Raw genomic sequence first — 23,738 nt, 5'->3', positions numbered from 1 at the left:
TACTTATTTGTACAGAAGCGTGTGCTAACAATTCATCAACAGTAGGTCCTGCTGGAAAGGAAAGAGATACATATGTATGTCAGACATTATTATTATTATAACTGATTAAATGTATATGTTTTAACAGAGAATTCTGGAAGGGAAGATGTTAATCTTAGTCCAGCTAACTTTGAAAAATAAGTTGAAAATTAAAAATTTTACTGTATTGTCCTTAGTGGTGAACTAATTGCTACTAATTGCTACAGGTCAAGGTCATTTTATATCCAGCATTGAAAGATTTTTTAGATCAAACTATACCATTAATATTGGTGTGTGTGTGTGTGTGTGTGTGTGTGTGTGTGTGTGTGTGTGTGTGTGTGTGTGTGTGTGTGTGTGTGTGTGTGTGTGAGTGTGTGTGTGTGTGTGTGTGTGTGTGTGTGTGTGTGTGTGTGTGTGTGTGTGTGTGTGCAATAAAGGAGACTTTATCAATGAATATAAATAAACGAAAATAAGATAATTAAAAATTGTTTATTAAGTGAACAAAATAATAGGATGTGGCACATACTGACTGTTAATATTCAATATAATATAACAAAACAAACTTAAATTATATAAATAATATTTACAATTTATTCAGAAGATTTATATATGCTAACACGGCTATTAAGATTTGGCTTGACTTGATAATACCATTTAGCTCTACAAAGAATTTCTTCAACAAAATTCATAATGTTATTTTAACTAGATGGTTTTGATAAAGTCTCCTGAATTGTATAATTGGAAACAAAAGCACTTATTATTTTACGTTGGTGAATACTGATAATCATTTTTATTCTAATAAAGGACTGTTTTTACCATTCTGCGTTGGTATATACTTACCAGTGGACTCCATTCCATTTTTTGGATTTACTTGTTGGCTTCTTTTCTATCACATACTATTTTGTTATTTGGACAAGTAATTGTGATGCATCTGTTTCTTTTCTAAGCATGAATGAAAGCATTGGTTGGCTTTCCTTTACAATAAGTGATTTGGTGAAAGTGTTAACTTTTTGGATGTCAGTATAAGAATGGATGTGCAGTGGGGATGTTTTGAGAGCAAATTGCATAGAAAGAAAATTCTAACCAATAATTATTTAGATTATGAAAGTCAACAACCCAGTTTTATGAAGTGGAATATTTTTAGGAGACAGGCTATTAGACTCAGTAGGCTGATAAGTGATGATCGGTGTTTTTTAAAGGAAGTAGACGCATTAGTTAATATGTTTGTGATTAGGGATTATCCTCTAAATTTTCTTCTTCTTTTGGGTTTTTCCCAGGTAGGAGTCACCACAGCAGATCACCTGTCTGCTCATGATCGGTAGTGGAGTTTTATGGTGTCGAGTTGCCAGCCTGGTGCCCAACCTTCCACAAAAGGCACACATATACACACTCACACCTAGGGCCAATTTAGAGTGTCCAATACACCTACAGCATGTCTTTGGGATGTGGAAGGAAACGGGAGCACTTGGAGGAAACCCACTAGACCACAGGGAGGACATGCAGACTCCGCACAGAAGGCACCCCGGCCGAGGATCGAACCAGAGAACCTCTTGCTGTGAGGCAGCAACGTGGACGCTGCAGCACCTAGGGATTATCCACTAAATAAACTAATATTAAGGCTGAAGTTATTCATTCAAGAAGTAACAACTTTATTCCTGTTTTATTTAGCGGTTTTATTTCAAAAGCAAAAGCAGTCAATGCAGTAGACTGGAATGGAAGTCACGCTGTTCCTGCTCCGCTTAGCCTAGACTCTCAAGAAACTCAAGAAACTTTGAGAGTTAATTGGAAAGTTATTTTGAGTAACCAGGATATAGTGGAAGTTAAGTGATTGTCCTAAATTTATATATAAAAGGGTTCCAATTTAAAATGGTTATTGTAAAAATTTAATGGTAACCTTCATAGTACAGGTATTGGCCGGATAGGTACTTATCGCTTCTTAAAGTGCACATTAATGCGACTCACAGTATATTTTTTCAGCATTTGAATAAGAACATTGTAGTAAACCAGTATTACAATTTTAAAACTTCAGGTGTTGTTTATCTCTCTAATTGTTGTAGCGGCAACTGTTTTTATGTAGGAAAGACTCTTAGGGTGTTATCACAGAGAATATACAAGCATTATGCAGCTATTAAAAAGAAGGATTTTACTAATGCTTTGGTAAAGCATACATCAATCAGCATTAACTTTAGAAAATTCTGTTTCTTTGTGTTAGAAGCAGTGGACCAGCATGTATTTGTTCGACGTTTCATCAACGTTCTTTAAAGCAGGAAAGTTAGATGGCATATTTTGTTAAGTGTAGATAAGGAGCCCAGACAAACTGAATCTGTAAATATCAAATATATATTAAAAAACAAGCTTATATAAGTTTTAAGTATTTAATTGATTTTTTCTTTACATTATGGGTAAGATAGATAAAAGTATTTATCTCCCCATTAGCTTGACAAGTCTGATCTGTAAAGCCATGGTGTGTATTATTATGGATCTCATAAACAAGCACATAGGCAATCTCCAAGCACTTGGCCCCACCCAGTTCGGATTTGTCAAGTGCAGATCTTGCCTACTGAACCTGGTTGACTTCTTTGAGACTGTCACCAAGGACCTGGATGAGGGCAGGTCAGTACATACAGCTTACCTTGATTGGTCAAGGCCTTTGACACAATTCTCCACTCAGGCATCATCGAGAAGCTAATACAACTTGGCATATATCCCTGTCTCATCAGGTGGGTGGCCAACTGGCTCACTGACAAGACCCTAAACGTCAAAATAGGTGACTCCCCCTCCAATAGCAGACCTGTCACTAGTGGAGTTCCCCAGGGATCTGTCCTGGGACCCCTACTGATTGTCAACTACTTCTCAGCGGTCCAGACAAAGACAAAAGGCCTGTGGCTGACCAAGTCTGTGGATGACTGTAAGTTGGGTGTTGTCATTGACTCCCCAAATGATGTTAACATACTGCAAGAGGGTCTCACAGCAACTAATGACTGCTGCCAAAGTCATGGCCTCAAGCTTAAAACAAAAAAATGTATCATCACACCATCTGGCAAAAATATGCCCCCTACTGATTACCACATCCACGACAATCCCCTAAGCACACAACTTGTGGTGAGAGACCTGGATACTCAGGTTGATAACAATCTCATATTCGACCATCATGTAGCGGCAGTGGTCAGAAAAGCCTTTTACTTGGTTCATCTCATAAGTAAAGGGATTGCATCCAGAAAAAAGGAGGTTATTACCTGTTTATATTCCTTCCTCATTAGACGAATAATTGAGTATAACACCCCGATTGGTATGTACCTTTCCAAATATCTGCACCAACTGGAAAGGCCACAGAAATAACTCACAGGGAGAATCCATGGCCTCCAACATCATTCCTATGTGGACAGGCTAATATCACTATCACTCTACTTGTATCATACAGATTTTTCAGAGGTGATCTGTGTCTTGCCTACAAGGCAATCTCAGACCCTGCCCTACTAGAGATGCTCCATACCTGTAAGTCTAACTCCTCATGCATCACACGCTTGTATGGGACATCAACAAAACCTGCTGGAGAGATAGGTTTGTCTCCTAGAGGCTGCCCTGTCTCTGAAATAGACATCCCATACACATCAAACAGAGTACCTCGCTGACCCTATTCAAGCACAACCTTGATGAGTGGATGTTAAACCGCAAATTTGTCCCAGAGATTCCATCTGTGTCCCTCAATGACAGGGACAAAAGTTGCTGACTGAGGTTTCCTTTTGGGGATATACTCTTGTCTCAGTTTGTAAGGGCCCCAGGGACATTAGCCTAGTAACCTTCTATGATTCTATGATCCTAAGTGTTGCTATTGGATGAGAGTGTTTTTTTAAAGTGCACGTCATGTCTTCGAAGTAATTTAAACAGATGGTGGATGCAATGTTTATATTCTGATGAAGTGCTTAAAATATTAAAGAATGAAGGCCCTAAATCCTATTGTGGCATCTCAGTAGTTTGTTCTTGTAAAGGGTTTTCAGTGTTTCTCTGTGTTTTTTACCCATTTACCTGGTTCACCCAGTGGATTGTTATTCAGTTTTAGTGGATACAGAAAGTGGCCAGCCTCCTTCTTATTATCATATCATCCACTTCCAAGCTGTGTCCTGTCAGTGAACCTACACTGAGTGTAACAATCCTAAGTCATATTTGGTTTATTAGTTTTATGTCTAGTTTTCACTTAACAATGCTTTCATTTCACTGTTTATTCTTTCATAATGTTGTACTAATGATTCTGTCAATTTATTATCGTAATAATTATTCTTTCATTCTGATGTATAACTTGTTCTCCCATGTTACCAGCATTTGGAAATTACACTAACAAAATTCTCTGCCTTGACACAGGTCATGGCTGAAATGAGAACTCAGACCAAGTCACTCAGCGTGGTGAGAAATAACTACCTAAAGTAAATGAAGAAGTTAGTAACTAGCTAAGTAAATAAATATAATCTGATATGACATTTTAGTAAATTCCCCTCATGATGGCCAAACTTTATGCAGATTACTTCTTCATTCACAGGAAGCACCCGCGGCGTGCATCATTTATAGCCAGGAGCACTGCACGAGAGCCCATCTCTAATGGCGTGCATCATTTATAGCCAGGAGCACTGCACGAGAGCCCATCTCTAACGGCGTGCATCATTTATAGCCAGGAGCACTGCACGAGAGCCTATCTCTAACGGCGTGCATCATTTATAGCCAGGAGCACTGCAAGAGAGCCCATCTCTAACGGCGTGCATCATTTATAGCCAGGAGCACTGCACGAAAGCCCATCTCTAAACAGCATATTGTACATAAGCATGTCCATCCTAAACGTGAGTAGACAACATTGATACAATAACAAGATAGTTCAGGTAGTTAATTATATGATTATAGGATATCATGTTGCAAAAGAAAAAAAAAATACTTAAGTTAAGCCTGAATTACCTTTTCTCCTGCAGGCCCCTGATGGCCATCATCACCTTGGTCTCCCTTTTCACCCTGAAAAAAATAATATATTGGTCAGTTTACTTATGTTTTATTGAACTGGTAAAGAATATACTTAAATAACAGTGGGCACTGAGTCAAAAACACAACTAAATTGTAATTGTTTCTTTTCCAACAGGGAAGAATGTTTGCTTATAAACTGGTCTTGTGAAGGCCACTTAATCATTTCAGACATTGTGAGGAAGGGCATTTCTGTGTACTGACATATTTTATTTTGCATTTGTGGCTTTGTTTCCACACTCCTTTTGTATAAAAAGACCCCCCTGTACTTTCATTGTAAAAAAACTCTACTCTGATATCATTGCATCCCAGGAACAGATGTACAGTGAAGTCAGGGAATCCCTGGTTCACACTATCAGCCACATTTATTTTGAAGCTGCATAACAGTTCTTCATGAAATCACATAAACAACTTCTGGAAAGTTTAAATATTTTTTCTTTTTCACTGTATGATAGAATTTTTCGATCTGAGACTATGCCAAACTATTTACATGAATTTTCTAGCTATGTTATGGGGATGATAGCTGGGGAAACAGAAATGAAAGCACATTGATAAGAAAAACAACAGAAGAGCAGCATCTATAGTTTATCAGGTCAGTTATAATGCATTCCATGGTTTTCTAAATAAGGATTGTTAGGCAGATGGGTCTATACTTTCTAGGGTCAGTAGTGAATAAAGTTATGGAAATGATGCCAAGAGCCAAATTATTTACAGTACTGAATTCCAATCATTGGTTATGACAAATTAACAAACAGATGAAAGTATAACAATTCCTCATGATGCTCTTTCATATCTCCTTGGCTCCAAAGTTTTCAGTCAGTAGAATGCCTCAGATGACTGGTGATCAGATTCAGAAATGATGACATGTCAGTATAGTATAAGTCAGTGGTGATGAAGGAAGTTTCTAGAGAGAGATTTCTACATTGCAGTCATGAAACTGAAGTTAAAACATGCCAAATATGTGAGAACAGTACTAACACTATGGCTGATATACTAAGTAAGGTGAGTATCAAACAGACTGAGGGATGTAAAAACAATGTTAGAGATGGACACGCCAGCGTTCAAGGCCACACTACCAAGATTGTTTGCAATTGTGTAGTACTTAGGAAGTTTAATCTAAATCTGTCAGTGTCTTCTTTGACTCTGAAGAAATTGCTGAAAAGGGGTATCGGATGCTATTGAGAATAAGAATAAAGCTTTTGTATGCTGAAGAAGCGTGTTACACTGAACCCAGCTCTTAAGTACTGTGATAAAGATAAGTCACAGTACTGGTGCAAAAATATGTTAATTAGTCATAGCATTGTTGTAGCTTATGGGTCACATTCTTTGACAGATGCCCAATCATGATATGCCCAGATATTAAAAAAAATGTTGGTCATAATATATGGATGTAAGAAATGCTATGAATATATGCATGGCAGTGCCAATAGTAGTGGCATCTGATGACAGGCCTCTCCAGAGCATCATTGAAAAGCCATAACACATGACATCTTTGAATCTGTAATATATGTAGCAAAGCCACCAAAGGATTACTGTCTTTGTGAAATGCAAGCCAAGCAAGCAACCAGATGCATGTGGCAGACACACTAATCCATGTCATTCTCAAAGAAACCAAGCATGTTCTCCTTGATAATGAGCTAATAGTGCTGTCAGTAATAGCACACCTTTCATTATCACAGCACAAATAATGAGGATCCATATGATATACCAGCATAGGAGTGAACCAGAGATACATTTACTAAAGGAAACGGTGTTACAGTGTGTGTTCGGATGAGAAACAAAAACTCCATCACTTGATTCAACCATGCTACATATTTCAGGATGAGATAACTCATCAAGTGAGAGTGCTATGTAAGTTCGACCAAGCAGACTCTGCCTACATGCCCTGTGAAACCAGATAGTGCAGAGAATATATGAAGACCTTTCAGATGCAGCAAATTGTGAAGAATAGGATAAAGACATTTATTCTGCTCTGGCATGCCAACTCAGAAAGAAGAGACGGTTCAGCCATGCCAAAAGTATAACATATTCAGCAAAAGTGAACCCAGATAAGATATTTAGCCCCCCACATCCCCCACTAAATATATATTCCAACTCCGAGATCACACTACAGTGAATAAAGGGCAATCTCAGAAAAAGCACTTCGAGGTCCAGTACGTTCGATATTATGAGCGTTCGCAATTTGTGTGATTCGCTCATATGATATAGACCCCATATGTATGTATGTATATATATATATATATATATATATATATATATATATATATATATATATATATACATACACATATGAAAAACAGATGAACAAGGAGAGGGTAACGGTGAGCTGCTTATCGGGAGCTAGGATCCGCCACATAACACACACACTCAGGTCACTCCAAAGCAAGTACAAATATGACTCCGTCATTGTCCATGCCGGCGTGAATGACCTGAGACGTACTTCCCTGGACTACATGAAAAGAGACATAGAGGAGCTCTCTGATTATGTAGCCCAGGCTGGTATGACCCTGACCCTGAGCAGCATCTTGCCCTCACCAAGAATGATGCCACAATACAAAGACAAGTTGACCAGCTTTAATAATTGGCTCAAATACTGGTGTCATTATAGGGGGATCCAATGTCTGTCTGCTTGGGATGACATGCTGGACAAGCCACGCTGCTTCACAAGGGCCGGCTTGCATCTGTCGCTACTGGGCTTCCGGATATTGGCTAAGGCTCTTGCCTCCCCCATAGTGCCTTTTTTAGGCAAGGCTCAAAAGACAAACCCACCTCCTTAGAAAACAAAAATGGAAAAAAATTAAGGGTAATGCTGCTCAACACCAGAAGTCTAAATCTCAAGATGCAGGCTCTCGAAGCACTCCTCAGTATGGAGGACATCGATGTCTGTGCAGTAACTAAAACCTGGTTCAAAGCTCCTGAGAGCACCCCAGTGCTACCAGGCTATACCTCGTATCATGCTTTTCGGCCCCAAAACTCGGGCCAAACCAAAAAGGGAGGGGGAGTGTCCATATTCATCAAGGACACCCACACCTCCAGGTTAGTGGCAACACATGAAGCATCAGAGACCATCCAGGTGCAACTAACCGTAGGCAAAACTGCTATACAACTGGTAGCATGTTACAGATCACCCTCCCAATCTCAGGAACACCACTCAGCCTTCCTGAAGACATTGGAGGATATGAATGTCTCACCAAACACCATATATTGGGAGACTTCAACTACCCTAACATAGACTGGGTGCATTATTCTAGCCCAAACACCCTAGCCCAAAGGTTCCTGGAATTCATAAATTCAAATGCAATGGAACAGCCAGTCGCCTCTCCCACAAGGGGAGATAATATACTAGACCTGATCATCACAAACATGGGGACAAAGTGCTCCACACCGGAAGTATACCCTTCACTAGTGAGATCTGACCACAAACTAATCACCCTGGATATACATATCCCACCTCCACCCCCAACACAAAAGACTACAGTGAAAAACTTCTCAAAAGCCGACTTTACACTTCTTAAAACTGAGATGGTATCCTTTAAGCCCACTGGGACAGTGGAAACCACATCCCACAATGCAGAATCCTTCACAAATGCTTTATACAGACATTTCCAAGAATGCATGGATCATGCAATCCCAAATAAAACCAAGACCCTCTCCACCAAGGGCAGGCATCCTGTCTGGCAGACCCCAGCCATAAACAAATTGTATAACAAAAGAAGGAAGCTACTGCACGACAGAGCAAAATCCCATAAAGAGAAGGCATCTCTGATCAGCACTAGTAGAAAGCTACGTTCTCTCATAAAAACATCCAAGGCCAACTTTGAGAGAAAAATCGCTATGGACACTAAAGATAACCACAAGGCCTTCTTCAGCTATGTTAGAAACCTGGGCGGAAACCCTCAAATATGTTCAGAGTTAGTTCACAACAACAAAAAATACACTGAACCCACAAATATTGCCAACATTCTGGCAGACAGGTTCAGTGCAAATTCCTCCCCTCTCTCACCCCCAAAAGAATAAATACTTATCCCAGCTGGATGTAGCCTCCCTGTCATCTCAGATGGTCAGGTGAGAACCGCCCTCAGCAAAGCTAAAAACACAGCATCAATGGGACCTGACGGTATCCTGGGTTGCGTGCTACGTGAACTCCAAGAGGAGCTAAACCTGCACATAAAAATGCTATTTAACCTTAGCCTTACTACAGGATATGTACCTGAAAACTGGCATACAGCAACAGTAGTCCCACTCCACAAAGGAGGCACCTCTACTGACCCTGGTAACTACCGCCCCATAAGCTTAACCAGCCTGGTCTGCAAAGCTATGGAAAGAATCATTATGGAACTAATAAACAGAGACATTGGGGACTTACAGACACTTGATCCCACCCAGTTCGGCTTTGTAAAAGGCAGATCCTGCCTTTTAAACCTGGTTGACTTTTTTGAAACAGTCACTAGAGCCATTGATGAGGGCAAAGCAGTCCATACAGCCTACCTGGACTTGGCTAAAGCTTTCGACACAATACCCCACTCTGACATCATAGACAAGCTCAACAGCTTAAATGTAAATCCATATGTCACAAGATGGGTGGCAAACTGGCTAAAGGATAGAACCCATATAGTCAAAATCGCTGGAGCCATGTCAGACTCAAAGACAGTGACAAGTGGTGTCCCACAGGGCTCTGTGCTGGGACCCATCTTGTTCGGCATTTATTTCTCAGATGTGAAAGCAAACATGGGAGGGTTGTGGCTGACAAAGTTCGCAGATGACTGCAAACTAGGCGCCATAGTCGATACATCAGCTGACACATTCATCCTACAGAAAGGCCTCACTGAAACGGACAACTGGTGCCGGAGTCATGGCCTTAAACTAAATGCCAAAAAATGTATAGTCCTCCCCTTTGGGAAAAATAAAGTGCCCACAAATTATCACATAGGCGGTAACCCACTGAGTACGGAAAAAGTAATCAGAGACCTGGGGACCCAAGTCGATAGTGACATCTCATTTGACACTCACGTTGCCAAAGTGGTTAGAAAGACTTTCTACCTTGCCCACCTTATCATGAAGGGATTCACATCCAGATCAAAGGAGGTCATTGTGCCCCTGTACTCCTCCCTTATCAGGCCCATGATTGAGTACAATGCCCCATCTGGTATGTACCTCACCCGGCACTTGCAACAGCTAGAGAGACCCCAAAAGTACCTCACCAAGAGGATCAAGGGTCTCCAACATATGTCATATGCTGCCAGACTAAAGAAACTCCAACTCTATTCAGTAGCATACCGCCTACTCAGAGGTAATCTGTGCCTGACGCACAAGGCCATGTCCAATCAGGAATTGATGAACATGCTCCACCTCAAAAAATCCAAATCCATCAGAACCACGAGAGCTAAAGATTTGAACCTCAGCGCAAATATGAATAGGACATGCTGGAGGGACAGATTCATAACTCAGAGGCTTCCCATACTCTGGAACAGAATCCCAGTTCATGTTAGGCAGAGCCCTCACTGACTCTCTTCAAGAGAAATCTTGACGAGTGGATGGGAGATCGTAGGTTTACCCCAGGGGTCATCTCTGTGTCACTACTAGACAGAGGCACAGTAAACTAATTTTGTTATGTAAGGGGGTCTTCACTGTGTCACTACTAGACAGAGGCACAGTATTCTAAATCTATTCTGTACACTTTTGTACCATTACATGGGGTGGCGAAAGCCGCATCACTATGGCTAGGCTTATAAATGCCCCAGGGCAGATAGCCTAGTACCAAACTATGAAACTATGAAACTAAATAATACCATCTAGGCCACATTAATTTACATTCCCACAAGAATATCAAATTTGGAATCAAGAAATGGTAGAACTGCACTGAGGCTAAGTTTTGTTTTATGACAGTGTTATGAACAAATTTTTTGAATTTGTAAAAACCTGCAGTGTTCATAAACAGGTTCCTATTAATTGCTGTCTGAGCATTTTGATTAGTCAAATTTAAAATTTTGAGTCAGATAAGCAGTAGGAACATTTCTTAATATTTGAGCAATGTTTGCCCGTGTATTTTTTATGAAAGATATATTAATGTAGCAACCCTACGCACAGCGGGATAAAGTCCTTACTGCACCACAGATGACCCATGTTTGATTATCAGCATGGGCATAGGAAGGCCCACAGGGGAAGGATGACAGTGCATTGCTGATTTTGGCCCAAGCATCCTGAGCATCAGGAATCAGCCAAAAGGCTCACTGCAATATGCAACATGCAGGCCCAGCCAAATGTCTGCTGTATGAGCAGACAGCCACTCAGTCAGTAGGTTTTTGCATGCATGGAATCAGACAAGTACCTACTGATGGCGGCTGTGATGGGGCTGTCAAGGCTGCCACAAGGGGGCAGAAGTTACAGCACATTGCCTAGCAAGCAGCACAGTAGCCTTCTGCATGCATGGAATCACACAAGCACCTACTGATGGCAGCTGCCAAGGCTGCCACAAGGAAACAGAAGTTACAGCGCATTTCCTAGCAAGCATCATGATCCTGCACCAGCATGCTTAATTTCCTCATTGACCACAGGAATAAGCTCAGGTTGAGCCCATGGGAAGCCAAGTGCTATGTATAAATCCCCTCCTCTAGGTAAAGCAGGTTTAGCTAGTACACTAAAAAAGGGGCTTCTTTTCCATCATGACATGCTGCCACTGGATTGCTCCTATTTTTTTTTTCATCTCACAAATGTTCAGTGGTTATTACCATAACCTTTTCCCACATATGATTCCATTGTTTCACATTTCGAACCTTATATAAGAATTATTCTAAAAGAGTCAGAGGGAACGCATGATTTGACTTATGCATTACAACTGTAACCATCTTATGATGTATTTTTTTTACATATCCTAAATTAACCATATGGAGAAGAGCCACATCTGACTTACTGAACTTCATTACAACACCGTGACTTGAATATTCTTTTAGTTTCATATTCTCTTGTATGAAAACACTACTCCTGTAGGAACACTTGTTCAAAAACTCAAGTCAGAAGACAAGCTGTGCCAATTACTTCTAATTATATTTTCTAGTAGCAAAATGTATAACATCGGTATTATATTTCTCATACTAATAGCTTCTAACATCTGATATAATTGTTATGTTTCTTCCACTCACCTTCTCACATGCTTCATTTTCTCACCTCGTTACTACTGGTATTCAGTGTATCTGCCACTTTTTAATCTGTCCATCACTTTTGCCAAACCTGTGCTATGCTTGTTATGTCGTAATGTAAGTATTATTAATCCCATAAAAGATCACCATAAAACAACAATTCAAGTTAACGTAATGAATGCTGGCTAGCTGAAAGTAAAAAAAAAAAAAAGATATTAACCAAAGTACATTTACTGTAGAGTTTATTCTTAATAACACAGCCCACCTGTTAAGTCTAGCATCCAAAAAATGTACCACAGCCAAGTGCCAACCATATGTAAATTTTAAGCCGTAGGTATTAGAAAGAGCAATAAAACTCCTCAAATTACAATATATATATATATATATATATATATATATATATATATATATATATATATATATATATATCTTTACAAACAAAATTAAAATCATGACAGCAGTTTTATAATATTACATTATTATAATAATACATGGGGATATATGTTGTCCTTCCTGTACATCTTTATAAACAAAATTAAAATCATGACAGCAGTTTTATAATATTACATTATTATAATAATACATGGGGATATATGTTGTCCTTCCTGTACATCTTTATAAACAAAATTAAAATCATGACAGCAGTTTTATAATATTACATTATTATAATAATACATGGGGATATATGTTGTCCTTCCTGTACATCTTTATAAACAAAATTAAAATCATGACAGCAGTTTTATAATATTACATTATTATAATAATACATGGGGATATATGTTGTCCTTCCTGTACATCTTTATAAACAAAATTAAAATCATGACAGCAGTTTTATAATATTACATTATTATAATAATACTTGGGGATATATGTTGACTCTTCCTGTACATCTTTATAAACAAAATTAAAATTGCTTCAACACTTTTATAATATTACATTACCGTGATAAAATATGGGGATATATGTTGCCCCATTCCTGTACCTCTCACATGAATAAACACATTTTAATTAAAAATGAAATAGTCATGCATCAAACAAAATCCAAATTATTATCTTAAGTATACTATCAATGTAACACAGTGGAACGCTTATGAAAACAGGAGGCTGGAAAACTGGAAAGGAACATTTGTTGAATCGACTATTAAGGTACTAACATGAAGCTTTATTTTCACAAGTATTCTCCTGGCATGACACTAGTTAAACCACTTATGCATTATCACTGCCACTCCACACAATTTGTTATGATGCAAATTGCTGCTTTTATTTTGTAAGATATAACTATAAACATCAGCTCACTTTAAAATCTTTAAAAAAATCTCAGTTTTCTTATCTGTACACCTTCCAAGAAAATTAAATATTGTATATAAACTGCAGGAAGACCAACCTTTACCAACCAAATCACTTCAGTAAACTTAAACAAACAAAAAAAGGTTAAAAAACAAACACAAAAATAAAGGAGAGGGTACATAATAATTAAGAGAAAATAGGAAAGTCTGTTTTAGTTTTATGGTTCCTCAGGTCATGTTGCAGAATCTTGAGTTAGCAAATCCAGGGTTTGCAATTCTACTTCTACCTTCACAACTGTATTAAAAGAAGTGTTTAAGCTTTTATGTGCATTTTGTATTACCTGTATACCTTGAATGGTCAGCATAACTGACTGCATGTTATCCAAGTGGTCTGGTATACTGATAAAACATAAGCTCATGAGAGGGGACGATGCTTACTATTTAAGATCATATGTTTTAACCTGCAAAACTTTTAAAACATGTTTTTTTTTGCCCAGGGCAATGCATTGATCTTGGTGGACCATCTGTAGGCACAGCCTGAGTGAATAAGATCACATAAGAAATAAAACATATTTACACATAAAATGGTATAATAAAAAACAAATACATATACATATATACAGATGCAAGAATATGCTATATCATTTTAGGTCAAGAAGCAGTTTAGAATGTCAAACATTGATGGAAAAATGGAATTATGCTAAGCAGAACTTTACACAGAAGACGTAACCATGAAGACTGAGATTACAGGGATAGCAGCATATCATTATATAGAGAGGTAGGAAAAGATTAGGAGAGGCAAGTGAAAACAGTTGCAAAAGAGGATACCATGGGGAGAAGACAGAGAAAAGGTGTGACAGGCATGCAGAAGGCAGAGGGGTAGAAAGGAAAAGCAGTGTGAGAAAAAAGGAAAGAGAACAGGGAAGTAGGATGACTAAGAGGCAGTAAGTAAGGCAATGACAAGGTGGGATAAGGAAGGAGGAAACAGGAATAATGAGGTGTGTGAGAAAGCGGCAGGGTTCCTGTAATGTGACGTGAGGGAATGCAGCTGCACCTTCCTTGGGTGAAGTTATTTAGTTCTTTTTCTCTTCACTTTCCCTACATTCCTCTCTTCTTTTCTTTCTTTTGAACCAACTCTTTTTGTGCCTCTTACCACTTTTTTCTTTTTGTTTATCAGTTTCTATCAACTAATATTATAAATTAGTGTTAATCGTTATTTTATTTTTTTATTTTCATTGTCTTTTTGACTTATCTCTGTACCTTTTTCCCTTTATGTGTGGTCCCTACATTAAGTACATTTTCATTAATTATCTGTTGTTCAAATACTGCACTAGTGTATCAATGCATCTTGGAACTTCTGCTGTATATATTGTTGAGTTTTCTTCCCGAGTCTCCACTGAAAATGAACTATTTAAGCCCAAATGGACTTTCTCAGTAAACAAATGGAAGTAAGTAAAGTACATAAATAAATTCCTTGAGCTGTTGTCTGAAGTCATAGTACTTTTTGGACATCTTGGATTGAGAGGTGAATTGAGTTCCATAGTTTAGGTGGAAGGATGGAGAATGCACAGCCAGTGCAATAAAGTTTATGTTTTGCAGTTATTAGGGTGGGTTGAGATTGAGATATACCTCAGAAGTTTTATGTGGGGGTTTGCTGAAAAGTTTGTTAATTATACGTGACAATATTTCAGGAAAAGGAGTTTGTGGATTAGTGTTCTTAGTAGGAGTTTTGCTTTTAAATGTATTGAAAGCCATTTAGCCTTGGTGATAGGCAGTTCTGTTTTTCATAGGAGGAATTAGTAATGAATTGGCAGATTTATTTGAGATGGCTTGTAAAGTTAATCTGCAGCTATAATGGGTAGTCCATATTCAAGCTGAGATAAGAGTATGCCTTTGCCTGTGACAGCGCTGGCTGGCTTAGGCAAAAGAGGCAACACCTTGTTCACCAAGAAGAGTAGTATGCTGATCTTTTTGTGTGTGCTTTGAATGTGTCTTTGTTCAAGCTACAACATTTGATTGCTTCTCCCCCATTTGCATACTGTGTCACTCTGGACAGGTCACTTGATAAAACAGTTACCATGGGTCATCCATGAAAAGGACTATTTCTTCCAGTTTATTTGTTGCCATTTGTTTACCAGGATAGTTTAAATGAGTAGTGCCCTTTTCCTGTGGAAGCCCGGGGAGAAAAGTTTCATTATACACACACTATTGACATCGTTTGCATTGTTTCATCATTTACAAAAAATTTTATACGTGAGCAACAGTTGCATTACTCAACCATCCTTGATATCATTTACAACAGTTATAAACAATAAAAATAACAGTTACATAAGGTACATGTGAATACATTTTTTAAAAAAAGTTACAGCAGTCCAGAGAAAGGAAAATGAGGAGGATGTGCAAGGAAGATAAAGGGGATGAGAGATGATAGTAAAGTTGTCACAATAGTACATTGCATTTTTTGTGGAGTTATAACACATATTCATATAGCTATATTAATACCAGTTTAACCATGGTTGGTGCAAAGCCATTTATCAAGCCGGTGTTGCTTCAGTTAGCATTTAAAGTCTTTTAGTTTGCTGACTGTTCTTAAGTGAAGTAGGATGACATTCCATCTGTTAGCATTGTAGTGTTAAAGCAGGTTGCATCCAATATTGTTGTTAAGTTTAGTTATTCAGAGTAATGATTTATCAGAGCACAGTTCTCTTAGTAGTGTAAGGTTGAATGGTGGAGTGAAGAAATTGGATTTTTTTCAGGCTGTGCAGTAGTTTGAATGTTGTAAGTAATTGTGAGGAAAGTTCAGTATTATTTAGTTTGAGGCAGTCATGTGACGTATAATGTAGGTTGGTTAGTTGTGAATCTGACTACTTTACTGTAGCATTGTTCTAGCTTGGTTGATAAAGAGCAGTTGAGATTAAATAGTATAGGAGAGGCATATAATAGGGTGGTGAGTAGAAATGAAGTGGCTATGTTTTGAATGGAGGAATCAGTGAGGTAGTGTGCTTATAGAGGCAGCCTGGCTTTGGTGTGTATTCTTTATGGTTTGCTGAAGGTGGAGCCTTAATTTCAGTTGATTGTCTATAATCACACCTAGCAGTTTGGTGTGGGATACCAGTTCTATATTGTTGGATAACAGTATCTTAAAGGTAGTTTTTTTTTTGGATTCAGGAGGAGTTGTGAGTTGTTGATCAAAGGTTCTACGTAGAAGAAATAGTTCTGGCTGAGTGTTTGGAGCATGGAGAGTGTCCTAGCAGCACATATTAGAATGGACTCATCGGCATATTGTACTATGATGGCCTGTTTGGTTGCTGTGTTTAAGTCATTGATAAAAAAGTTAAACAGTAGCGGTCATAGGATGAAGAGTTGTGGGACCCTGAAGAATATAGGAAGGAAACAGAAGAAATCATCTTGCCATTTCACTGCTTGGGACCTATTAGTGAGGTAACTAAGAAATTTTAGTTTCATAGTAATGAGGGTGAAAGCCCATGGGAAAAGAGTTTAGTTATGAGAATTTGATGATTGACTGTGTTGAATGTCTTGGATGGATCCAGAAATAGGGCTGAGGTTAGTAGACCTGAATTTCTGTTCTGAATTATTATATCTGTGAAGCATAGAAGGGTAACAGTTGTCCTGTGATTGCGCTGAAACTATGTTGGAAAGGTGAGAGGAGGTTATGAAAAGTAATATATGTAGTAAGTTAAGAGTGAATATATCTCTCCAAGATTTTGGATAATGATGAGAGAATGGTTATTGGTCTATAATTTGTGAGTCTGGTTGATGAGCTACCTTTCTGGAGGGGTACTATATAGCATTTTTTTCCATAAGGTAGGGGGCATATTTTTGATATAGCAGTTTATTAAAAACAAAACTGGGTATGCAAGTCTATGTGCAGCGAATTTGAGGTATACAAATATAAATTATTCCTTAAGGATTGAGTAGTTTGTTAATTGTAGGTGTTGGCGCTGGAGAGAGTATGAAGGTCTCTTATGGCTTCAATGATTGAAGTGGCATGGTGAGATTTATAGTAGCTTTGTTTTGTAGAAAGGGGGTTACTGAATTTATAAAATGTGAGTTAAACTGTAATGAAAATGCTTTGATAGTTATTGGTTGAGGTTGGGATGGGTTGGATTGATTTTCCAAGACTGATTAATGTCTTTATTGATTTCAGCAAGTGTTTTGGATTGTTTGATGCTGAATTCTGAGAAATACTATACAACTGCAGTGATGCAGCGGTAGCATTGCTGCCTCACAGCAAGAGGTTCTCCCATTCGATTCTCGGCTGGAGTGCCTTCTGTGTGGAGTCTGCGTGTCCTCCCCATGGTCGAGTGGCATTTGAAAGACATGCTTAGAATGGGCGTGCCTTTGTTGAAGGTTGGGCATTGAGCTGGCACCTCGGCACCCATAAAAAATTTACTGCCAATCATTAGTGAACTGGAGTTCCTCTGTGGCGACCCCTAACTGGGAAAAGCTGAAAAAAGAAGACTATAATAAGCCTTTTTTGTCCTGTTTTATGCAATGTTTGCTATGGCTCCTTAGCTACCTATATTACTGTAGGAATGTTTGTAACTATAACTTCCAGGCTTAATTTCAAACATTGCTTTGTTTTCTTGGTTAACCAAGGGGCTGGCTTGTTTTTAACTTTCTTGGTTCTTAATGATGTTTGCTTTGCCAGGATATTTAGAAATATTGCAATAAATTTGTCTAGTACTTCATTGAGGGGAAGAATTTTAAGTGGGGTCTAGTTGACGTTCAGTTGCTTTACTGGGGTTACTGAGGCTTTTGACTATGTTATAATGATGGACCTTATGGGGTTGTTTGAAGTGTCTGATTACGTGGTTGCTTAGCTACTGGTTAGGTTGCCACTTGTGGCAACATTGTCTGGAATGGATGTTTATTTACCAAATTGTTTATCTGGTTAACATATGCATAACAAATAAAACAACATGAAAGCTGATATAGTTGCTGATTCTACTGACTTAACTTGTTTACATTTGCAGTTATAATATTTTTTCTAATTTTTCACAGTATCAGCGTATCACTTTCTTTTTCTTTTTCCTGTTGTGTAAGTTGTCGCTTTGTTTGGGGTTGTCTACAGAAATTCATAACTAGAAACATCTCATCCAACTTTGTACCTTGGTCCATAGCTGTTACTGAGGGAGTATTACACTGAAAATGTTCCGGAGTAATATTGCAAGGGAAATCTTTTTCCCCTACATAATTTGTATTGCCACAGCTATGAGAAAATCTGCGTTGTTATTTTCATTACCTTTAAAGGTAATTGAAAAATAAGTACCTTTAGACTATTGGAACATTTCAAAGAAGCTATGACCACTTATCAATAACGATTCTTCCACACAAAACGGGTGCATTTCCATAATATTGACATTATCATTAGATATTAGTGAAGGCTCCCTAACGAACCCCATCACGCCGTCATTGTTTCTTTCATTAGTTGACATAGATTTACAGCATCCAAAACTTGAAATACTTTACCATGGAATAAGTTTTGTTTCTCATGCTGAGACACTATCTTCAACTTTACTGTAAGTAAGTTGATACGTTTTGGGATGCTACAATGTTTCGTAGCACAGCAGTGAACTGGTATCTTGCTTTGTAAATCTCTTGCTCACAATGTAATATTAAATAAAAGGGAAATTAATGTATTTTCCCTACAAATGGAGGCAAAGTTAGCCTTTGTGGTATTAATGTTCTTTACCACTCTAGATCTCCAGCTGAGGTTCTGGATGCCACATGTTTTAAGCATAGTTTTTTTTATGGCTGTTTTCTCTTGGATTATCTCCTACTCCTGATAATGGTCTGTACACACGTGCTTCTGCAATGTAACAAAATTGTCTTAATTATTGCTATGACATTTAAGGGAACAACAATAATGTCACAAAAACAGAGTTAAGATTTCACAGTCCATGAGCCATTTTCTGCAGCAGCAAATTGTACTGAGGAGCAACTACTGCCCCAGATGAGCATTTCATGTAGCCTGAAATCTATATTAATTTTGCAGAAGTCTTTGAGGTTGTCAATCCTGGGAGTAGTTTTCTATATTATAAACATAAATTAAGACCCAAATTCTTTTGGCATTCTTTAATGTGTGGGTTCCTCATTCTTATATCTAATTTTATATTCACAAAGTGCTTAGTTTAAACCAACTGATCTTTAACTTTGAATCTCAAAAACATGCTTGCCTTTACATGAATGTGCTGCAAGCAAACATATAAATAACATTGTTTCTGATTAATTTCACATCCCCAAATTATGAAAATAGTCAAGCAATATAATTTTCTACCCCACTTCTTTGCTTTTTCTTCCAGGTCATCTGTATGCATCCTGCGTCACAACTTCCATACCTCCATAAAACAGATCTGGGCATAGACATTATGGCTATACTACTGCATTTCTTCATATCTGTTCCTCTACACAGAAACAAGTTTACAGAAATAAAGTCAGGATATGTTTATAGGTAATATGGCATCAGCAGCAGTGATCTGGTATGACATAGTAGGTGGTGCGTTAACTTAAAAGCTGCCGTTTTACAGGATAGCAATATTATGATAGCTGAGAGGTTGAGATGGAGTAACCAAAAGGTCAGGCATAGTTTGGGACAAAGAACCTTTACACAGTGTCACTTTACCTTTTTTATAATCTAAAATGAAGCCAAAGCTGTAACTAAACAGGTTCTTTCTTCTTACAGAATTTCTTTCCTACATGAGAATATAAGCAGTTAGGCTCCATGTGCAATAGTACTGATATGAGACTATATTGTACCTTTGTATCATGTAGAGTCAAGCCATGCAAGGGCATATAAAGAACAACAATGTGTGCTGCCAGGTGAATATCATTCTATAACTATGCTTCTGACGCATATAAAGGAATATAAAATAACTTCACAGAAGTGTAGTTAGGGTAGGGATACCAGGCATGATCGTCAGATGTTAATCAGTCTTCAGAGTGTTGCGGGCATTCAGAAATAAATGCTGGTATTCCATTGGTGATCTAAACTGAAGTGCTTTAGAACACATTGTGTGGCAGATGCTTGCTACAAGCAGTTTGCTACTTTATAATGATAGAAGAGCTTTTTTTTATTTTTTTATTTCCCATGAACTTAAAGTTGAAGATGGTGGCAGTAGATCTGAGGAAAGCACCAGGAACCAGAATAACTAGCTACAACTCTGTAACTCCACATTAAAAAGATGGAGAAAGTCCCATGTCCTTTATCCTATATTAGTAACAAAGAGTAACTGGGATAAATGCATAGTAATATTGCTGTAGCATAATTGCTACAAGTAATATGAGGCATTTGGAATTGAAAAGCTGGCATGAGCACACCTTTTTCAAACTTTATCATTGTTAATGTTTTTCTGCATAAATCCTAAAATCAGAAGTTTTGAGAATCGATTCAAAAACAATGTGGAGTACTCAGAAACAAATGGCACAATGTATTACATGAAATAAACCAAAAAGGTACAGAACTGAGGTAGAAGACCACAAACTAATGTAACAAAAATACAACAGATATCCAAGATTTATATTCAGTCATACCCCATTCATTAGGTCTAGAATGGTATAGAAATATAATTATGAAATATGGTAATTTAAATAATAGTGAATGGAGGTTAATTATGGAATTTCTTGAGTTAAGCTTCAACAATAGCTGTTTTTCTTAAGGGGAGTATTATAAATAGAATAGCGGGGTTGCCATGGCTTCCACCTGCACACCCTTATTTGCAAACCTCATGTTATTATATTGAAAACAAACTTATGTGTTTAACGCACCCTTTTTGAATTGATGTCCATATATCTCCATTTTTTTGGATGATATATTTATTATTTGGAAGAGGTTGGAGAACACTTTGAAAGAGTACATCAATTATATAAATGGTACAACTGAGTTTTTGAAATTCACATACCGATGGGATGTAAATGAAATACATTACTTGGATGTAAGGTTAATTAAGGATGTGGAAAGAAGTACATTCAAGCCTAAACAGTATCGGAAAGGCAACTTCACTAATTGATATATACATTTTAGCAGTGACCACCCATTCCACCAAAAGAAAAGTATTGTGAAAGGACAGATGGTCCAGGTAGCAAGGATGACATCAGAGGAGGATGATCTCAAAGAAGAGCTAAAATTTGTTCCAGGGATCTTTCTGGAGAGGGAATGCCTGGAAACTCTTGTTAAATGATTGAGGAAAGAAATAGAATAGTAGAGGTATGGGATACAAAATACTTCCCGCTATTAGGTAGCAACATCAGAGAAGTAGAGGGGCTGGTAGATAGGAGTAATTATATGATCGATGAAGTGAGTGATCCCCTTAGTGGTAGTTCAAATGTAAAGGTAGTAAATTACAACTATACTTTGGCTTAGGAATATAATAAAAATACCAAAGATATCCAGAAAATAATATTAAAATATTGGGAAATCATTTTGAAAATGCCCAACTGTTTGGAAGTGTTTTTGGATCCCCCATATTTAGTTATAAAATGGGACATAATATAAAAGATATCTTTGAGAACAAACCTAAGGGGAAAACCACATGACTGTCTAATGCTAATAATAGAAAAATGGGCACCTATAGATGAGTCATGTGTAGCCAATGTAAATATATGGCACACTGTGTGGAATTGAAATTACCTACCATTGAGACCCTTTTTAAGGAATGAATTATTAAAACTGTATGCCCAAGGGTGTTGATTACCTTGCCTACTGCCAAAAGTGTTTGTACTATTATATTGGGAAAACGGAAATATCTATAAAGCCTAGAGTGTACGAACACTATTATTATATAGTTAGAAAGGATGACACCAATGCCCTCGATAAGCATCTAACGTTTTGTAAGGAAGGAAAGGTTTTATTTTGGGTGTTTGAATAAGTGGAACATAATCCAAGGTGTGGTCAATGGGAGACTCAGATAGAATACCGAGAATTAATTTGGCAGCTGCAGTTTAATGCAGGGTCCTTGCCTGCTCCGAATGATCAGTTTTTCCTTGGCCCCAGTATTGAATCTGAGGATGGCAAAGTTATACTATTAGTTTCTTGCCACATGGAATTGTTACTGGAATTTAATTCATTATTTTATGAAAAATATTTGGTGGAAATTATAATATAAATGTGGTATAACATGATTATTGGTGTAAATATTATATTATTTTAATATTATGCTCACTTTTTTGTATTCCTTCTTCATTTCATATTTAGTCTACATTATTTTAGTACTGTATAGTAGCATGGAAAAGGATATAATGTTGGGGACTGTAAAATGGAGGACCAATGATTTGGTAGAATCTTAATTTTTGAGTGTATTTAAATGATTTTATAATTTACAATGGCATTCTAATAAAGTCCATTTGAACTAAACTGCTCAATCTACTAATAAAGTGTTATTCTGGTCATGATTTGAGTGTGCAGTGCTTCACCTGCAGTCTGCTACTGAGGTGTTTTTGTTATATTACATGAAATAACACATTAAGGAGCAATGCACAGGAACATGATGATTTAGAGACATTTATAGTGAAAACACAATAGTGGAAAAGAGAAGTGCAGCGGGTTCCACTAGTGATCTGGGCCAGTATTATGAACAAGCAAGAAAAGAAAAGAAAAAGCACTTCACTGTAGCACTTTACAAAAGCACTTAAACTGTAAGTGAAAAAAAAAAATACCATACTAACCAGCTGACCATGCATGACATACACCCCCAGCCATTCAGGAACAATTTCTGTGTCCTCCTGTCCCCAACTCTCCTTTAACATATCTTATTAAAAAATATATATTATTTTAAACCGTAGAAAACATTTGCTAAGTTTATACCCTGCCTGCAAGGATCAATACGGTACTCATATTTTAGTTTTTTTTTTTTTTTTTTTTTTTTTTTTTTAATTCTGTTTAAACTGTAGCGAACTACTTGCTACAAGTGTAGTAAGCAGCTGCTACAGTTTATACCCTGCATGCATGGAGCCTTCAGTTCTCTTGTAGTAAAAAAAAAAAAAAAAAACAATTCTTTTTATACCTGCCTTCCACTGAACACTATGGTGCTTATATCCAACTTTTTGTTTTAATTCTTCTCTTTAAACTGTAGCAAACTACTTGCTACAAATGTAGCAAACATCTGATACAGTTTATACCCTGTCTACATGGATTGCTACAGCACTCAGGTTATAGTTAAAAAAAGATTTCTTTCTTTTAAACTGTAGCAAATTGCCTGCCACAATATAACGATCAGTTGCTACTGTTCACACCTCACACAGAGCACTACAGCACTTAGGTGTGACCAGAAATGCAATA

General features: G+C 37.6%; 1 protein-coding gene across 1 annotated transcript in view; it reads right to left on the bottom strand.

The window, feature by feature from the left end:
- COL19A1 (collagen type XIX alpha 1 chain) overlaps window positions 1–23,738 on the bottom strand; it is a gene marked incomplete in the record, with an annotated part of 3,251,042 nt that overhangs the window by 2,371,861 nt on the left and 855,443 nt on the right. Inside the window, 1 exon segment of the mRNA XM_044063894.1 lies at window positions 4,960–5,013. Coding sequence (XP_043919829.1) covers window positions 4,960–5,013 — 54 coding nt within the window.

The sequence above is a fragment of the Protopterus annectens genome, chromosome 2.part2, assembly GCF_019279795.1.
Source record: "Protopterus annectens isolate FY-2018-M chromosome 2.part2, PAN1.0, whole genome shotgun sequence".
Lineage (NCBI taxonomy): Eukaryota > Metazoa > Chordata > Ceratodontiformes > Protopteridae > Protopterus > Protopterus annectens.
The sequence above is the reverse complement of the archived record's forward strand: the minus strand, read 5'-3'. Positions and strand labels throughout refer to the sequence as shown.